The sequence below is a fragment of the Rhincodon typus genome, chromosome 12, assembly GCF_021869965.1.
Source record: "Rhincodon typus isolate 14 chromosome 12, sRhiTyp1.1, whole genome shotgun sequence".
NCBI lineage: Eukaryota > Metazoa > Chordata > Chondrichthyes > Orectolobiformes > Rhincodontidae > Rhincodon > Rhincodon typus.
The window spans coordinates 62,608,387-62,626,749 of record NC_063343.1 but is presented as its reverse complement, the minus strand read 5'-3'; the positions used below and the strand labels follow the sequence as shown (position 1 = coordinate 62,626,749).

The 18,363-nt window shown below is 44.6% G+C and overlaps 1 protein-coding gene across 2 annotated transcripts; it reads left to right on the top strand.

Moving 5' to 3' along the window:
• The first annotated feature begins 201 nt into the window (after positions 1–201).
• Positions 202–16,979, top strand: LOC109923607 (E3 ubiquitin-protein ligase TRIM62-like). 2 transcript variants are annotated; one of them, XM_020523650.2, is made up of 6 exons: positions 202–753; positions 7,571–7,666; positions 7,913–8,146; positions 9,890–9,909; positions 10,639–10,748; positions 15,148–16,979. In XM_020523650.2, exons 1-6 carry the CDS (start codon positions 499–501, stop codon positions 15,690–15,692), a joined length of 1,260 nt encoding a protein of 419 aa, XP_020379239.1. In that variant the 5' UTR covers positions 202–498; the 3' UTR covers positions 15,693–16,979. The 2 variants fall into 2 exon arrangements, with proteins under 2 accessions (XP_020379239.1, XP_048459632.1); XM_048603675.1 differs by lacking the exon at positions 202–753 and adding an exon at positions 1,870–1,925.
• Positions 16,980–18,363: the final 1,384 nt, after the last annotated feature.

The window sequence follows — 18,363 nt, the reverse complement described above, 5'->3', positions numbered from 1 at the left end:
CAGTATTTACAGGGGGGTCCCTGGGGAGTGTGTCAGTATTTACAGGGATGTTAATATTTACATGACTCATCGTCCACACATTAGAGATTATTCACCCCCGCTGTGTAATTTCTCCTTTCCGAAGTCTGACGTACCCAGCAGATAAAGCAGTTTTTTTTACCTAACCCAGTTTCCGTCTGCCAGTCCCACCTCTTTGTCTTTCACAGCTGCCAGTGAAGAGATTGGTGCAGAAGGACATTGAAATGGTTCATGAACGCTTGTTGACTGAGAGATCATTGGTGCACCCGTTCACAGAAGGAAGGAGGGAGGGAGAGAGAAAGATGGAAGGAAGGAAGGAAGGGAACGAGTTGGGGGGGGTAAAACGTAATGGGCGGAGCATTGGGTAAAATCGAAAGCAGCTGAAGGATTTTTTCCCCCCTCCCAGTTTGTGAAGGTTTGGAAGTTTGGAAAGTGTGGTGTGACGCTGTTAGTTTGTTCGGGAAGTGTGAGTGAGTGAGGATGGAGGGGGTGACGGATGAACTAACCTGTTGTATCTGTTGCGAGATGTTCCAGGAGCCAGTCATGTTGGAATGCATGCACCATTTCTGCAAGAAATGCATCTTGCAGTTCTGGAGGGGCTCCCACAACAGCTTCACTTGCCCCCAGTGTCGCCGGCGGTTCAGCTCCAAGAATTTCCGCACCAATTACCTGGTGGCCGGGGTGGTGGAGCGGCTCAGAGGGGCGAGCACCCAGGATGTCCGGCTCCGGTTACAGGTGAGCAGCGATCCCCCCCGGCCCAGCACAGGGCTGGTGCAAACTCCTTAAACCCGCGGAGTTTCGGCCCCTCGTCAATTGCAGTCGGTCTGAGAGCCTCCCTCGACTTTATTCCACCTTCACCGCCCTCCTTTTCTTCCCTTCCCCTTCCCCTCTCCCCTTTCCCCTCTCCCCCCCCCCCACCCCCCTCCCCCTCTCCCCTTCCCCTTCCCCTCTCTCACCCCTTCCCCTCTCCCACCCCTTCCCCTTCCCCATTCTGTAGCCCCCTGTGAGTTTATCTCCTTCCAAGCTAATATCAGTCAAGTTTCCTTTGAAGTCGTCATTCTGCTTCCAGTCTTCAGGGCAAAATGTTCTCGACCATTGCTGCATGCTGTGCTTAAAGTAAATGTTCTTCCTTACATACGCCCTATACGTCTTGCCCCAAAACTTCAATCTGTTTCCCCTGGTCCTTGTATCGTCAGCTCGGTGGAACAGCATTTCTTTGTGTACTTTATTTTGTCCTGATATAATCAGTAAGGCTTGTTCAATTCTCCCTTCAAGCTTATATTAAACAAAAAGCTGTGGATGCTGAAGATCTGAAACAAGCACAGAAGCTGCTGGAGAAATCCGAAAGGTCTGGCAGCATTTGTGGAGAGAAAGCAGAGTTAACGTTTCAAGTCCAGTGACCCTCCTTCAGAACTGTTCTAATTTCTTAGCTATCCCCATTGCTGGAAACATTCTGCAACTCTCTTGAGGTTCCTCATGTCTCTAAATAAAGAGTGACCAGAGCTGGACATCACACCTCCAAGTGTGGCCTAACCAGGTTCAGTTTAACAAAAACAAAGTTGCTGGAAAAGCTCAGCAGGTCTGGCAGCATCTGTGAAGGAGAAAACAGAGTTAACGTTTCGGGTCCGGTGACCCTTCCTCGGGTTCAATTTAACTTCAACCAAGTCAGAGAATTGTGGGGTCAAGGCCCACTTTAGAGAGTTAAGCATAAGCCTAACTCTCCCAGCTTCAGGACTGAGGGAGTGCTGCACCGCTGGAGGTGCTGACCTTCGTTAATCTGATGCTTCACTTGCCCATTGGGTGGGGTTTAAACCAAACAAAAACAAAGTCTTCTGGCAGTATTTCAGACGCAATGCACTTAATAGTATCCTTCTGTGCTATAACAGTTGTCTTTGGATGTAATGAAGGTCTGTTACAACTGACGTCCTGTTTCAGTATTTGTGCCTCAATTTGCATTACTTAAGAGAACAAATTATCGCGTTGTTTGTGGGATTGTGGTTGTTTTGATCAGTGCAGAGTTGATGGGCCGGAAAGCCTTTTTCTGTGCTTTTAGACCTCTCTGACTCTATCCTGCTGTTCAAAAATTGTCCTTTGTGTTACTTACATTGCAACAGTGACCATATATAAGTGTTGGCTTTGGTTGAGGAGTTTGAGTCATTCTGAGGTTGCAAAAAGGCAAGTTCTCCATTAAATTTTCAAGCAAGTTGAGAATTTCTGACTTGATGCTTAACTATTGCAACTTTGACTGGATCACTGTTTGTTCTCCCGGTCTGGCATTTTGCTCAATGCAAACTCACTGGAACGATGCCATTTAATTCCTACTTTGGGCAAATTGGCTGCTGTATTAGAGATAGTAGGAACTGCAAATGCTGGAGAATCTGAGACAAGAAGGTGCAGGGCTGGATGAACACAGCAGGCCAAGCAGCATCATAGGAGCAGAAAGGCTGACATTTTGGGCCTAGACCCTTCCCCAGGTTTAGGACTGAGTTGAGGAGGAACTTCTTCACCCAAAGGGTTGTGAATCTGTGGAATTCCCTGCCCAGTGAAGCAGTTGAGGTTACGTTGTCAAATGCTTTTAAGGCAAAGATGGATTTTTGAACATTTAAAGGAATTAAGAGTTATGGTGAGCAGGCAGGTAAGTGGAGCTGAGTCCATGAAAAGATCAGCCATGATCTTACTGAATGGTAGAGCAGGCTCGAGGGGCCAGATGGCCTAGTCCTACTCCTATTCCTTATGTTCTTATGATCCTGAATCAGAATTCCGCAATGTTCAACTTCCTGATTCAAAATTCAGTTTTTTTTTTAAATGGGGTAATTGAGGTGGAACTGTATCCGATAGCAGGAGGGTACAGATTTAATCATTGTCTCTGACTTTATTGCCAATGATCAAAGGGTGGAATTTTTTTTTAACCCAGCGATCTGAATGCACTGCCTAAAAGGCCAATGGAAACAGTCAACAGTAATATCTAACATAGAATCAACTCTTGAGGACAGAAAACGTCATCAGGAGAGTGGCACCTATCTTTAAAAAGATAGCACATGAGAACAGCCACCTGCATGATACCATTCTACAATTTGCACAAATCCTGTTTTGCTGCTTACATATGCTCCGTGATTTGGTAATAGGGTAATTTAGTTGTTACTGATCTACATGACTTTGAATTAACAAAGGAGCAGCCCAGTTGTTTGCAGAGGATCAAAGTGCGATTGTGCCTTAATCGCTGGTTGGCTATCCCATAGAAATTCAACACAAAGCTGAATGTTTTGGACTAAAAAGCAGCAACCTAAGCAGTGTTTAAGGGTTGGTGTTATGTCAATTGCTTGTCTTTTTAAAAAAAATTATTTGGACAATTTGTGTTTTGTTTTCCTCAAGCCCACATGCAGCTTTGTGCAGACTTGGGCCGCCTGATCTCAGCAGAAAGCTGATACTGAATGTTAATTCTGATTGTGGGACTTTTCTTTGATTCTTTCACTGATATCCTGGATGTGGGCTGGGGTTGTTGCTGAGGGCTATTCAGGCTGTCAATCTGGACTCACTTGTAGACCAGACTGTGTATGGACTGTAGATTTCCTTCCCTCAAGGACATTAGTGACCCCAGTGGGTTTTTACAATTTTTGCTTGTTGTCATGGTCACTCTTGCTGACACCAACTTACAATTCCAGATTTATTGACTGAGTTTAAGCTGCCATGGTAGAATTTGAACCCATGTCCCCAGAGCTTTAGCCTGTGAATTACTAGTCTGCTATCCCCTGTTAGTTTGGGAGGGAAATCCTCGCTCATTTTACACTGCCCAAGATACACTTGGGCTTATACCTTTGATTTTGTTTAAGAATGAGCCCCAAGTCATTCATCTACTGGGACTCTGAGGAGCTCTCCCTGCTGGGTCTGTGTCCGCTGGTTACCCTGGAGCAGGAGTTGGAGACTATAACAGGTCTTCTTGTCCCTGAAGCAGAGAGGAATTACCCAGAAATCCTGTTGCTGGTAACTAGCGAACCCCGGTACGTATCTATGTGCGTGCATATATGTGAGCGCTTGTAAGTGAGTGGGACTAGGTGGGCCTGTGTGCGAGACTAGGTCCCAAGTGGAAAGTGTCAAGCTCTGTTAATTACTGGTGCCTGAGAGTGAATGACTTATTTACGATGGCTGTTTGGGCTTGTCTGTGTGAGAGCACGACCTTGTGGCTGACTCTAGTGGAAAACCCAACTAGTAAGGTGCAAGATTAAATAGCTGAAGACGGGTGAGTAAAGGAAAGCTTCTGAATAAGCCTGTTTCATCTCTCTTCCCCCTCTTTGTCAAGAGTGAGTGGTAATTATGCATCTCTACCACCTTCTGTTACTGGAACTTTTCTGAGGCTAGTGTCGGGCGTGAATGACTGTTGTCATCTGTGGATGTACCGTGGTTTAAAGCTAATGTCATCCATCCTCCTCCTCCTGCTTTCAATATTACATGAACCGAGCTGGATAGTTTCTTAACTTTGTCTCCCTGGAGCTTCTTGTGACCCAGTCCCCAGTGAATTGTTGAAATATTTGTTATTTCACACTTGCTGCATATTAATTCCTTGCATCTGTGACAGGAGAATATAGAACAGCATTAATGGAAATGGAAGTAGGTCCTAATGCCTTGAGCCTGGCCTGCCATTTTTTGAAGATCATGGCTAGTCTTCAGCAATAATTCTACTCACCCAGAATGTCCCCTGATTCCCTTTAATATCGAGCAATCTAACAATCTCCGTCTTAAATATAGCCACTGTCTGAACATCTACAGTCTGCTTGGGTAGAGAGTTACAAAGATTTGTAACCCTCTGAGTGTAGAATGTTTAGCTTATCCCAGGCCTAAATGGCTACGACTTTAACCTGAGACTGTGACCTCTAGATCTAGATTGTCCAGTTAGTGAGAAATGGAATCTAACCTTGCAAAGCATCTCACAAAGATTCAATGAGATCGCCTCCCACTGACTTTCCAGTGCTGACACTGGCCATGCACTGCAATCTGGATCGTGTTTAAGCCTCCTCAACCTTATTTCATCCTGTCCAGTAGATGTAGAGAGGACATTTCCTCATTGGGCTATCTAGAATAGATAGCTCCAGGATGAGGAGTGGCAGATTTAAAACAGAGATGAGAAATTACTTCTCCCAATGGGTCATGAATCTGTGGAATTCACTATCCCAGAGTCTGGTGGATGCTGGGCCATTGAGTAAATTTAAGGAGGAGATAGATTTATTTTTAAACAAGTCGAAAGGTTCTGGAAAGCAGACAGGAAAGTGGTGTTAAGGCCAAGATGAGATCACCCACAATCATGTTGAATAGCAGAGCAGGCATTAGGGACTGTGGCTTACTCCTGCTCCTAGTCCCAAGGATGAGGCCATGCAGTCTCTTCAGAATTTTGTGCCTGTCCATTAGATCATGGCTGCTCTGTATTGATGAGGCAACACAGGCTCTTTGGGGCATCGGAAGGTTACAAGACAAGGATTTCTTAAATGTGTGCCTTTATAATCCTGACGAACACAAGTTCAAATTTCACCAATGTGGTGTGAGAATGTTAATTGTTGATAAGAAATAAAGTTGGCTTCAGCAAAAGAGAGTGTGATGCAGTTGGGTTGTTGTAGAAACCTGTTTTGTTCACTAATATCCCACAAGAAAGGGGAGCTGTCGTTGTGACTCCAGAACCACAATGAAATGGTTCTTTTTTTTTTTACTGTTGCTGAAAGACTGACCCAGACATTCAGTTGTGTAAAACTGTTGCAGGAAGTGGTATAAAACCATCCTGACAGGCTGACATTGAGATTGGCGTCAGAGAAGACGAATTCTGCAAGTTCTCATCTCTGACACATGGAAACTCGTGCAACTTTTTTTTTTAAAAATATGTTTGCGGGATGTGAGTGGATCTTTCCCAGAAGCTAACCAGGCAAAATCCTGGCACTGTCCTTTTAATTGTAGATCTGTTGAGTGTTTCCTACACACAATAGAGGTAAGAATATGGTGGATGTTGATTCAACTTAGTGCGCCTTACTTATATTAGGGCAGTCTGGGAGAGGGATTGGGGTCTCTTGTGGTGCAGTGATTGGTCCCTCATTCTGCTATTACTTCCTTTTTCCAAGGGATTCCAACATTTTCCCAGTGACGTTTTGAGTTAACTGGCCTATTAAGTTTTTATCACATTCCCTTTTTGAATAAATGTTACAATGACAGTTTTCCAATTCTCTGGGATGTTGCCAGAATATGGCAGTTCCTGTAAGAAATCACTATCCATTATCTGTAGCTGCTTCCTTCAAAATCCCAGGATACAACCCACAAGATCCAGAGGATTTGTTGTCTTTTAGCCCTATAATTTTCCCTGGCACTTTATCTCCAGCAATTAGTTATTGTATTTCCTCTCTCCCTTTGTTTGTTGGCCCTTGATTTCTTTGTATTTTGTAACATTGTTAGAGTCTTCTACTGTGAAGATTAATGAAAGCTATTTATTAAAGTCCTCTGCCATTTCCTGATTTCCCCATTATTTCCCTAGCCTTGTTCTCAAAGGGGCCCATTTTCACTTTGGGGTCTCTCTTAGATGTTTGAAGATGCTCTTCCTCTTCATCTTGATATTACTTGCAAGTTTATCCTCAAAGTTTATTTTCTCCTTTATTTTATTTTGTCTTTTTTGTTGTTGTTGTTAAAACCTGCCTAATCTTTGCCATATTGTATTTTTTTTTCTCTTTTAATTTGCTGCTATCCCTGGTTAACCAAAATTTGGTTTATCCCCATCCTAGAATCTTCCTGACTCTCTCTGGGACATATCTTTGCTGTGAACTATGATCTGTTTTCCTAAATTCTCCCATTGTTCCTCAGATGTCATTTCTGCTGAATTCCTTTCCCAGTCCGCTCCAGCTAACTCTCCCCTCATTCCTTTGTAGTTGTCCTTATTTGCATTTAGCACTGTAGTTTCTAGAACATAGAACAGTACAGGCCCTTCGGCCCATGATGTTGTGCCGAACTTTTACTCTAATCCTAAAGTCTATCTAACCTCCACCCTTACCTTATACTATCATCCATATGCCTATCTAATAGCCGCTTAAATGCCCCTAACGAGGCCGACTCCACTACCCTCTCTGGCAATGCGTTCCACGCCCCTACTGCTCTCTGAGTAAAGAACCTACCTCTGACATCTCCCCTATATCTACCTCCACTCACTTTAAAACTATGCCCCCTCGTAATAGCTACCTCCACCCTAGGAAAAAGTCTCTGGCTGTCTACTCTATCTATACCTCTGATCATTTTGTACACCTGATCCATTTTGTTTCTGATCCAAGTTTCTCACTCTCAAACAAATTCTGCTATGTTATGGTCACTGTTTCCTAGCGGATATTTTTCCTCTGAGATCTTCATTAAATATTCCTCATTACACATTACCAGATCCAAAATTTCCTGATCCCTTGGTAATTGACAGCAGGAATTAGCCAAAAAGTGGAAATTCCATGCTTGTCCTGTCCAAATTGGACCGTTCCTATCCTCAGCGCTTGGATGCTAGGGTCCAAAAGGGTTGTTTTAAAAACCTTGTGATGTTACCTTTCAGAAACAGCTGACCGATCTCCAGAAATGTCACCGGGACAAGAAGGACATGATTGTGAAGATGAAGAAACGAGACGAAGAAAAGATGGCGGAAATCAAGGTAAAAACGGTCTGGGCAAATCTCCATGATACTTCAAATCCTGGACTGAGCTAATTGCGACGTGAGGGTTAAAATTATTCCAGGGTCCGGGAAAGGGAAAAGAAACCGGCTGAGGAGAAAGGGAATCAGATAAATGCTTCAAAAAGTTAAAGAGCAGCTAGCTGTGGGGGCTCAGTGGGCTGTTCCATGAAAGGATGGGTTGAATGGCCCACTGCAGGTGTCTTCAGACTCTCTCCCTTTTTGCAGAGGGAATCGGCTGAGCTGCAGCAGAAAGTGAGGAGTGACTTTGAGAAGATGCACCAGATCCTGTGGAAGGAGGAGAGCAGCCTGGTGACTGAGCTCCAGCGAGACGAGGCCTCCACTCTGGAGAAGCTGCGGAGACACATCGAGCAGCTGGACATGGGCCTTGAGGAGCTGGACCAGCTCATCAGCAGCACCCAGGGCTGTCTGGAGCAGCTGAAGACCACCGTGCTGTTTGAGGTAATGGCTACAGAGGGGACAGCTAATGGGGTGTGAGCAGAAGGGTCCGAGTTAGCTTCTTCCAGTACCCGTCCTCCCAAATACGCTTGACAAAAGTTGGATTTTGGCACGGGCGAGAGAAGTTGATCTGGAACAAATACAGAAGTTGCTGGAACAGCTCAGCAGGTCTGGTGGCATCTGTGAAGGAAAAAAAAAATCAGTTAATGTTTCGGGTCCAGTGACCCTTCCTCAGAACAGTTTTGGAGTTGCCCTGTTTGCTTTCGAAACACATTGAGCTTCGGGTACAGTGTCTGGAGCCTGAGTAAAGCAGAGACTCTCGTACAGATAATAATGGCCACCGCCATTATAGACCTCAGGCTTTCTTCAAACTTGTAATCATTACAAAAAAAAGGGGCATTGGTTAGCTCAGTTGGCTGGACAGCTGGTTTTGCAATGTACAGTGACTCCAACAGCATGGGTTCAGTTCTCACACCAACTGAGGTTACCCTGTCAACCTCCCCCTCACCTGAGGTGTGGTGACCCTCAGGTTAAACCTGTTCAGCTTCTTCCCTGTTGGCTCTCTTCACATACCCAGCTGTTTGTGGGTTTGACTCCAGCCGCAGAGGACAGCAACAAACTGGCTGCTCTCACTTCCTTCATTTTATAAACCACAGACTGTCTCACATATCAGCATAGTTCATTGGTGACCTGTGAGGTGAGAAACGGGGCACATTTTCTTTCTTATTGTGCTGTATAAAAGTGCACGGTAATTTTATTTAGCGTTGGCTGCTGCATTTCCTGCAGTTCAATGTGTGCACAGTAAGGTCCCACAAACAGCACCTTGATGACTGGGTTATTTTTTATCAGTACAGTGAAGTTTGTTTGAGGGTTAATTATTAACCAGCTAAATAAATATTAGCCGAGGACATCAGGAAGCTCTCCCTACTTGAGTTTAAAATAGAGGATGCAGTAAATAAAATCAGAAAGAACTGCAGATGCTGTAAACCAAAAATAGAAGTTGCTTGAAAAGCTCAGCAGATCTGGCAGCATCTATGGAGAGAAATCAGAGTTAACGTTTCGGGTCGACTGAGGAGTTATGAGGAAGGGTCACTCGACCTGAAATGTTAACTCTGATTTCTCTCCATAGATGTTGCCAGACCTGCTGAGATTTTCCATCAGTTTTCTATTTCTGTGATAGAGGATGCAATGTTCTCCTGAGGAAATCTCCATCAAGAGATGGCACCTCTGATGATGCAGAGCTCCCTCGGCACTGCATTCAGAGTCTCTGTCACAGTTACCTGCTTGAACCTAGGACTTTCTGACTTGGGTAAGTGTGCTACCTGGGGAGCTTTGAGCCACCGAGACATCTTTCAGATGGGTTTTAGTACTTTTAAAATGTGAAACTCACTGCCACAGTGAGTCTTTAAGACCAATAGCATGGCTATCACTAAGGAACACTGCAGAAAGACTGAGAGGAAGGAACAGGAAGTGTTGGTAAGGTGGGAGTTGGCGCCTGAGGCATAAATTCAGACCTATTGGACTGAATGGCCTGTTGCTGTACCCTAATACTGTATCATACGCAGCACTAGTGAAATGCTTGAATTAGTGATTCGGTATTATTTTACCCTGAGCCAAGTGGTGTTCCAATGGCGTGGATAGTGAGGCCAGTTAAAGAGAGGAGCATCACATTAAAAGGAGGATTCAGCACTGAATATAACCTTCAAACTGCACCTAACTCTGCCTCGTTCTGTTTTCTTTCCCCAGACCCGGGGTCTAGCGGGCAGGTACGTAAATACACCTTTCATTTCAGTGTATAATGCAGCGTGTTTTCTGTTAACGATGGAGTCTGCATCGAGCTCCTGATTAGGTTTGTCTATTTATCCGAACCTCTGCTGCTGTATCCTAACTCCTACCAAATCCAGTTCACCGTCGCTATCTCAGCCCCCACGCTCACTGACCTACACTGTCCTGCACCCCTCCTACACTGGCCTCTTGTGCGTTCCCCAGTTTCCTCTGTTCCATCACTGACAGCTGTGTTTCCGGCCTAAGGATGTGGAATTCTGTCGCTAAACTTTTCAGCTTTTGACTTGCCGCTGTAAGATGGTTTTCTAAAGCTGGCCTCTGTAACCGAGCTCTTGGTCATCTCTGTAATATCTGAAGTGACGAGGTGTCAATTTTAACTTGATAACATTCCTGTGAAAAACCTTTTGGACATTTTTACTGCCCGAAAGGCGCCACATAGAATACAAAAGTCGTTCGTTGTTGTGTTGTGACTTGTATCAAACGAGTGACACTCTCTCTTTTTAATTGTTTGCCCCTTTTATTTTAAAAAAAAAAGTCATTCTTCTGTGCCTGGCTGTTTCTCGCTGGGTGGATATTTTAAGAAAACATTCTTCTTTCTCCTGAATTCCTGTTGCCTCTTACTCCGCTCTGCATGCGCTCAAGCCCCCCACTTTCCCCCATTGTAAGGTTACTGCCCTCGCTGATTTTTCTCACCCCTCCTCTCCCCACAGTGTGCAGATCGAGAATGAGCCTGATGTCAGTGGTCATCTTCGTACTGCCCGTTATACTGGGCCCCTTCAGTACATCGTCTGGAAGAAGATGTATAAATCCCTGGAACCAGGTAACGGTGGGATCTCTGTCAGCCTTGGGCCATGTATCTCCTGTGCCCACTCCTGTGCTTCGTGTCAAGGGTTTTTTTTTCCAATCGCAGCTCTTTTTTTTTAATTAATGACTATGCTCCTGGTCAATAATGTTCTCATCCCATCCCCCTCCAAAACCAGTACCAACGCCTACTCCAGGAGCACAAGGTGAAGGTTTTCACACTATTTTCCCCCCCTTCTAACACCGACAGGACAGGGACAGCACGGGGTTAGATACAGAGTGAAATTCCCTCTACTGTTGGCACGGTAGTAGTGTCTCTACCCCTGGACCAGGAGGCCCAGATTCAAGTCCCACCTCCTCCAGAGGTGTGGAATCACGTCTCTGAACTGGTCGCTTAGAAAATGGATTAAATTTTTTTAAAAACTGAAAATAACCTAAATTTAAAGCGTCCTCGACACTGTCCCATTCAAACACTCACAGAGCAGGTACAGCATGAGACCAGGTAAAGCTACCTTTTATACTGTCCCCATCAAACACTCCATCATTAGCATTGCTGCCTCACAGCGCCAGGGACCCAGGTTCAATTCCACCCTCGGGCGACTGTCTGTGTGGAGTTTTCACATTCTCCCCGTGTCTGTGTGGGTTTCCTCCGGTTCCTCCCACAGTCCAAAAATGTGCAGGCTAGGTGGATTGGCTGTGCTAAATTATCCATAGGGCCCAGGGATGTGCATGTTAGGTGGATTGGCCATGCTAAATTGCCTATAGTGTTCAGGGATATGCAGGTCAGGTAGGTTAGCCATGGGAAATGCAGTGTTTAAAGTATAAGGTAGTGGCGTGGGTCTGGGTTAGATGCTGTTCGGAGGGTTGATGTGGATTCAATGGGTCGAATGGCCTGCTTCCACACCATAGGGATTCTATGATTGTAGGTCCGGTACAGAGTTAGATAAAGCTCCCTCTGCGCTTTTAAACTAAAAGTAAACCTTACTGTACACTGTCCTCATCAATCACTCGCAGGAAAGGGACAGCATGGGGTCAGATACAAGAGTAAAACTCTCTCTACTTTTTTAGACTGAAAGTAACACTCCCTCTGCTTTAAACTGAAAGTAAAGCTTCCTCAATTTCATCCTCATCCCCATCAACCACTCCCAGGACTGGTGCAGCATGGGGTTACAGACAGAGTAAAGTTCCCTCTACACTGTCCTCATCAAAACATTTGCCAGGACAGGGACATCACAGAGTTAGATACAGAGTCAAGCTGTCTTTCTACTCTTTTTTTTAAACGGAAAGTAAAGCACTTTTGAACTGCTCCTATCAAACATTTTTCCAGGAGAGGGACAGTGCAGTGTTAGATACAGTAACGCTCCCTCTACATTTTTAACCTGAAACTAAAGCTGTCTTGCCAACATCCTGATCACACACTCCCAGGACCAGTACAGCATAGGGCTACAGATGGAGTAAAGCTCTCTCTACTGTTTAAAAATGAAACTAAAGCTCTGTCCACACTGTCCCCATCAAATATTGCCAGGTCAGGGACTGCATGGGGTTAGATACAGAGTAAAGCCTCCTCTTCACTGGTTAAGCTCTAACCCAGAAATTAATGACCAGATCCCAGAGGTGAAAGGTCAACATGTAAACCTTGCATATTTCATACACCACCCATTGCTGATAGCTCAGGAGATGGGCTGAAAGGCAACATGAGACCTGTGTCAGTGTAACACTGCAGGCAGGCTCACAGGCAGCACCTCTGTGACCACCCTGCTTTTACTCTAGTCTGACACAGTTAATACTCGTGCTGCTGCACAGTTTGTACCTCATGAATTATTGCTGTTTGTTTGTTTCTGCTGATGTTTGGAGCAGATCTGTAATCCAGGATTAATTGTGGATTTGTTACCAGATATGTTGTTGCATGTTGAATGAAATTGGAGTTTTGTTTTGATCGGGTAATGATGTGCTATCCATGGACTTCGAAAAGACATTTTTTTTTTAGTGCAACATTACCAGACTTTACAGCCAAATAAAAACCCAGGAAGCAAAAGGGACAGTAGCAGCATGGATCCAAAAATAGCTCTGTGATTGGAGTCTGAGGGCAGTGTGAATAATCGTCTTTTAGACAGGGAAATGTTTGTAGGGGAGGTTCATATGAAGACACGTGTTTTTCTTGACCTGTATGAATGACCTAAACTTGGGTGTACAAAACACAATTGCAAACTTTGCACATAAGGCAACGTTTTTATTCACAATTGTATTCATAATTTGTTTACTGTTTTCTCCTTTATTTTCCACCAAAATGAATGACTTCACAAAGTGCTGGGTTAGTTTTTATCTGTAGTTGGTCAAGAAGGGGTATAGCATATTTCCCTTCATTGCTCACTCCTTTTGAGTATAGGAGCTGGGATGTTATGTTGAGGTTGTACAGAACGTTGGTGAGGCCTCTTCTGGAATACTGTGTCCAGTTCTGGTCGCCCTGTTATAGGAAGGATGTTATTAAGCTGGAGAGGGTTCAGAAGAGATTTACCAGGATGTTGCCAAGAAAGGAAGCCTTGAGTTATGGGGAGAGCCTGGATAAGTTGGGGCTTTTTTTCACTGGAGCGTAGGAGGTTGAGGGGGGGTCACCTTATGGAGGATTATAAAATCGTGAGAGGTCTCTAAGGTGAATGGCAGATGTCTTTTCTCTAGAGTGGGAGATTTCAAGACTACAGGGTATATTTTTAAGGTGAGAGGAGAGAGAGTTTACAAAGACAATGAGGGGCAACTTTTTTTTTTTAAGGGAGTGTGGTTCATGTGAGGAATGAACTTCCAGAGGAAGTGGTGGATGTGGGTACAGTTACAACGTTTAAAAGACATTTGGATGAGTACATGAATAAGAATTGATTGGACCAAGCGCAGGCAGGTGGGACTAGTTTAGTTTGGGATTATGTTCAGTGTGGACTGGTTGGACCAAAGGGTCAATTTCATTGCTGGAAGACTCTGACTTGGAAATGCGGTGAACTGAGTGGAGGATGGTGGTAAGTTTCAGGAGAACTGAGGCAGGCCGGTAGAATGAAAATTAACCCAGCAATTTGTGAAGTGCCTCACTTCAGTAGGAAGGAGATGGAGAAAACAATAAACAAATTATGAATATAATTGTGGAGGAGTTGCTCCTCCAGGAGTCAGCAAGTGGGTGCAATGGGCCTCTTGTGCTTCAAAAATTCTGATTTAAGACCTTGTGCGCTCTTTTAAACTTCAGTTCATCAAACTCTACGACCTGTATCCTAACTCTGACCAACATCTGTTCAACGAGGAGGCAGTGGCCTAGTGGTATTATCACTGGACTGTTAATTCAGAGACCCAGATAACATTCTGGGGACCCAAGTTTGAACCCTGCTGTGACAGATGGTGGAATTTGAATTCAATAAATATCTGGAATTAAGAGTCCATTGTGAGTCGATTTGTCAGGGAAAAACCCATCTGGTTCACTAATGTCCTTTAGGGAAGAAAACTGTCATCCTTACCTGGTCTGGCCTACATGTGACTTCAGACCCACAGCAATGTGGTTGACTCTTAACTGCCCTCTGGGCAATTAGGGATGGGCAATAAATGCTGCCTAGCCAGTGATACCTTCATTCTGTGAATGAAGAAAGGTTTAAAAAAAACCCAGCTCACCTGTGCTCCCTAACTTAGATTGATTTCCATTCTGGCAACACTTCAATTTTCAAATTCTCATCCTCGTATTCAAATGCCTGTGCGGCATTGCCTCACTTATCTCGGTGATTTCCTCCAGTCCTGCAACCCTTGAAAGATCTCTGAGCTCACCTAATCCTAACCTCTTGTATGTCCGTTAATCAGTCCATCATTGGTGGTTGTCCCTTCAGCTTTCTGGGAGAGCTTTGGGGTTCTCGCCAGTCAGTCTGAGAATGAGGATGAGACTTGCTTAAAAACGAGGCATTGTCAGACCGAGTTAGTGTAAAGTCGAGAGTGAAACTAACAGCACATCAGAATCGTATAGTTCCTTTCCTGAGACGAGCAGTTTCCCTTCAAGGTCCTGACTTCTTGATATGAGAAAGCTCTTTATAACTTGAAATAAACTCCAAGAATCCCCTCGGCCTTGGCAGCTTTTCTATATTATGCCCTCTTTATTATTCTGAAGAGGCTCTAATAATGTTAAATGTTAGTCAACTACACTGTTAGATGTGATTTTCTAATAAGAGATCAATTTTAACAATTCTGTTTTTGTTTGGTAGCTTACTAATCTTTTAGCTCAATGTCAAATATTATTTTATAATCACTGCTGTAAAGAATCTTGGTATGTTTATTTAGATTAAAGGTGCTAAAAAAGGGCAGATTAAGTTGGATTCTATGTTTCTTTAATGTTTTATTGAATAAGTGAATGAATATTTGTTGGGCAATCTGAAAGCAGGCCATTATTTTCTTTCTGTCAGCTCCAACCCGATTGACCTTTGACCCAAGCACCGCTCACCCTAACCTGCTCGTGTCCGAGGATCTGACTAGTGTGTCCGAGGTCAACGAGCAGCAGCCTGTGGCCAATAATCCCGAGCGATTCGATAAGTGCGTCAATGTCTTGAGCTCCCAGAGCTTCTCCAGTGGGAGGCACTACTGGGAGGTGGGAGTGGCTGGAAAGACCAAGTGGGACCTGGGTATTGCCAAGGAGACGGTGGACCGTAAGGTTGTGGTCAAGGTTGCACCTTCCAATGGCTACTGGACCCTTCGCCTGAGGGATGGTGAGCAGTACTGGGCTGGCACATTGCCATGGAAACGGCTGCCCATTCAGAAGAAGCTGAAGAGGATCGGGGTGTTCCTGGATTTTGATGACGGTCGCCTCTCGTTCTACGATGCTGAGGACATGTCTCACCTCCTGACCTTCCGCCAGACCTTCTCTGAGAGGGTCTTTGCCTTCTTCAGCACCTGCTTCAGCGACAATGGGCTGAACTCTGCACCCCTCCAACTCTGCAACGGTAACCTGTAGAAAGCGGCTAGGTTAGTGGGAGAAGGGTGGGGGGGAGCTGCTGGCCTGGGCTGGGAAGGTTAGAATGCAGTGGTTGCTTTCTGTGACATGAACAGTGAAGCTGTGATCTTGCATGTGCTGGCTTTGGGATCCACAACCTAACCTCCCCAGCCCACTTCAGCTGCTGAGATGATAGAGAGGGTGCGACAGGGAGTTCAACATTCTGCCATTCTCTTAATTCCCGTCTCCCTCCTTCCCCTCGCCCTCCGTCTTTGCTTCCTCTGTCTCTCCCTGGATCCTGCATTAACTCGAAGTGGGGGCAGGGTGGTGTAGCTGACCCCTGCTGCTGGTTAATGTTCCAAGGGAGGGATTCCCCCAAATTCACCTTCTGGCCATATAATGAGGTTCCTGCCATCTGGTGGTGACTTGCAGAACTGCAGCTACCAAAATCTGCTTTGACATTAATCGATTTAACCTATTAAATTCAGTGGATTAAATTGGAAGTTTCTGTGGTTTGGAAAGTTGGGTTTACCTTTTTCTGGATTTAACTTTCTGTAACTTTTTAACCTGTTGGCAGCAAGAGGAAGATTTGTCAGTCCCCGCTCTTGTAGCTGTCTTTCGGTTTCTCTTTCTTGGTTTTTGCAGTCCTTCCTTACTCCACCCCTCTGTCTCTGTCTCATGCTCCCTTTGTACGTACTTGCATATCTTTACCAAATTATGTTTTAGCTTGTGGTACTTATCTCCTCCTGTCCTCCCAAATACAGACCAGTTAGACCGCAAACAGTAATTTCTTTAATTTTTTTTCACCTATAAATGAATGGATTATAAACCATCTTTTGCAATTGATTATATTCTACTTCAAATAGAATAATCAGAGCTCCTCCAAAGTTTTATTGAAGCAAACAATCAACTTATTATTCAGTTAGCAATGTGTAGTTTTGGAGAATTGCTTAAATCACTGAGCCACTCCTCCATTGTCACTGTCTGAGAGGTACACTGAGCAGAACTGCAGCTACCAAAATCTGCTTTGACATTAATCGATTTAACCTATTAAATTCAGTGGATTAAATTGGAAATTTCTGTGGTTTGGAAAGTTGGGTTTTCTGTCGTTTCCTGATTTGGTGGATAGGATATTGCCTCCAAATGGCACCTGATGTGTCAAATGTGGTGAGAGGCCAGGGAACAGGATGAAAAACATTGTTAATGCTTCGTTGTGAACTGTATTTTGAATAGTCTGCTCATTTTATGATTTCTGTTTTTTGCCTGTATTCATCATTTAATAATTAAAAGCTGCATCATGAAGACTGAGATGCATTGGGACTGATTTTAGTTTTAAACAATTTTTCACTTAAGTTCAGAGCCAGCATGGACTTGATGGGTAGAATGACCACCTCCTGTGCTGTTCTTGACTGTGAAAGATTTGGTCGAGCAGGGGTGGTAAATAGAACCGAAAACATTACAGCGCAGTACAGGCCCTTCGGCCCTCAATGTTGTGCCAACCTGTGAAACCAATCTGAAGCCCATCTAACCTACACGATTCCATTATCATCCATATGTTTATCCAATGACCATTTAAATGCCCTTAAAGTTGGCGAGTCTACTATTTTTGCAGGCAGGGCATTCCACGCCCTTACTACTCTGAGTAAAGAACCTACCTCTGACATCTGTCCTATATCTATCACCCCTCAATTTAAAGCTATGTCCCCTCGTGCTAGCCATCACCATCCGAGGAAAAAGGCTCCCACTGTCCACCCTATCTAATCCTCTGATCATCTTGTATGTCTCTATCAAGTCACCTCTTAACCTTCTTCTCTCTAACGAAAACAGCCTCAAGACCCTCAGCCTTTCCTCATAAGACCTTCCCTCCATACCAGGCAACATCCTGGTAAATCTCCTCTGCACCCTTTCCAATGCTTCCACATCCTTCCTATAATGCGGTGACCAGAACTGTACGCAATACTCCAAGTGCGGCCGCACCAGAGTTTTGTACAGCTGCAACATGACCTCATGGCTCCGAAACTCAATCCCTCTACCAATAAAACCTAACACACCATACGCCTTCTTAACAACGCTATCAACCTGGGTGGCAACTTTCAGTGATCTACGCACATGGACACCGAGATCTCTCTGCTCATCCACACTACCAAGAATCTTACCATTAGTCCAGTACTCTGTATTCCTGTTACTCCTTCCAAAATGAATCACCTCACACTTTTCCGCATTAAACTCCATTTGCCACCTCTCAGCCCAGCTCTGCAGCTTATCTATGTCCCTCTGTAACCTGCAACATCCTTCCGCACTATCCACAACTCCACCAACTTTGGTGTCATCCGCAAATTTACTAACCCATCCTTCTACGCCCTCATCCAGGTCATTTATAAAAATGACAAACAGCAGTGGCCCCAAAACAGATCCTTGAGGTACACCACTAGTAACTGAACTCCAGGATGAACATTTCCCATCAACCACCACCCTCTGTCTTCTTACAGCTAGCCAATTTCTGATCCAAACCACTAAATCACCCTCAATCCCATGCCTCCGTATTTTCTGCAATAGCCTACCATGAGGAACCTTATCAAACACTTTACTGAAATCCATATACACCACATCAACCGCTTTACCCTCATCCACCTGTTTGGTCACCTTCTCAAAGAACTCAATAAGGTTTGTGAGGCATGACCTACCCTTCACA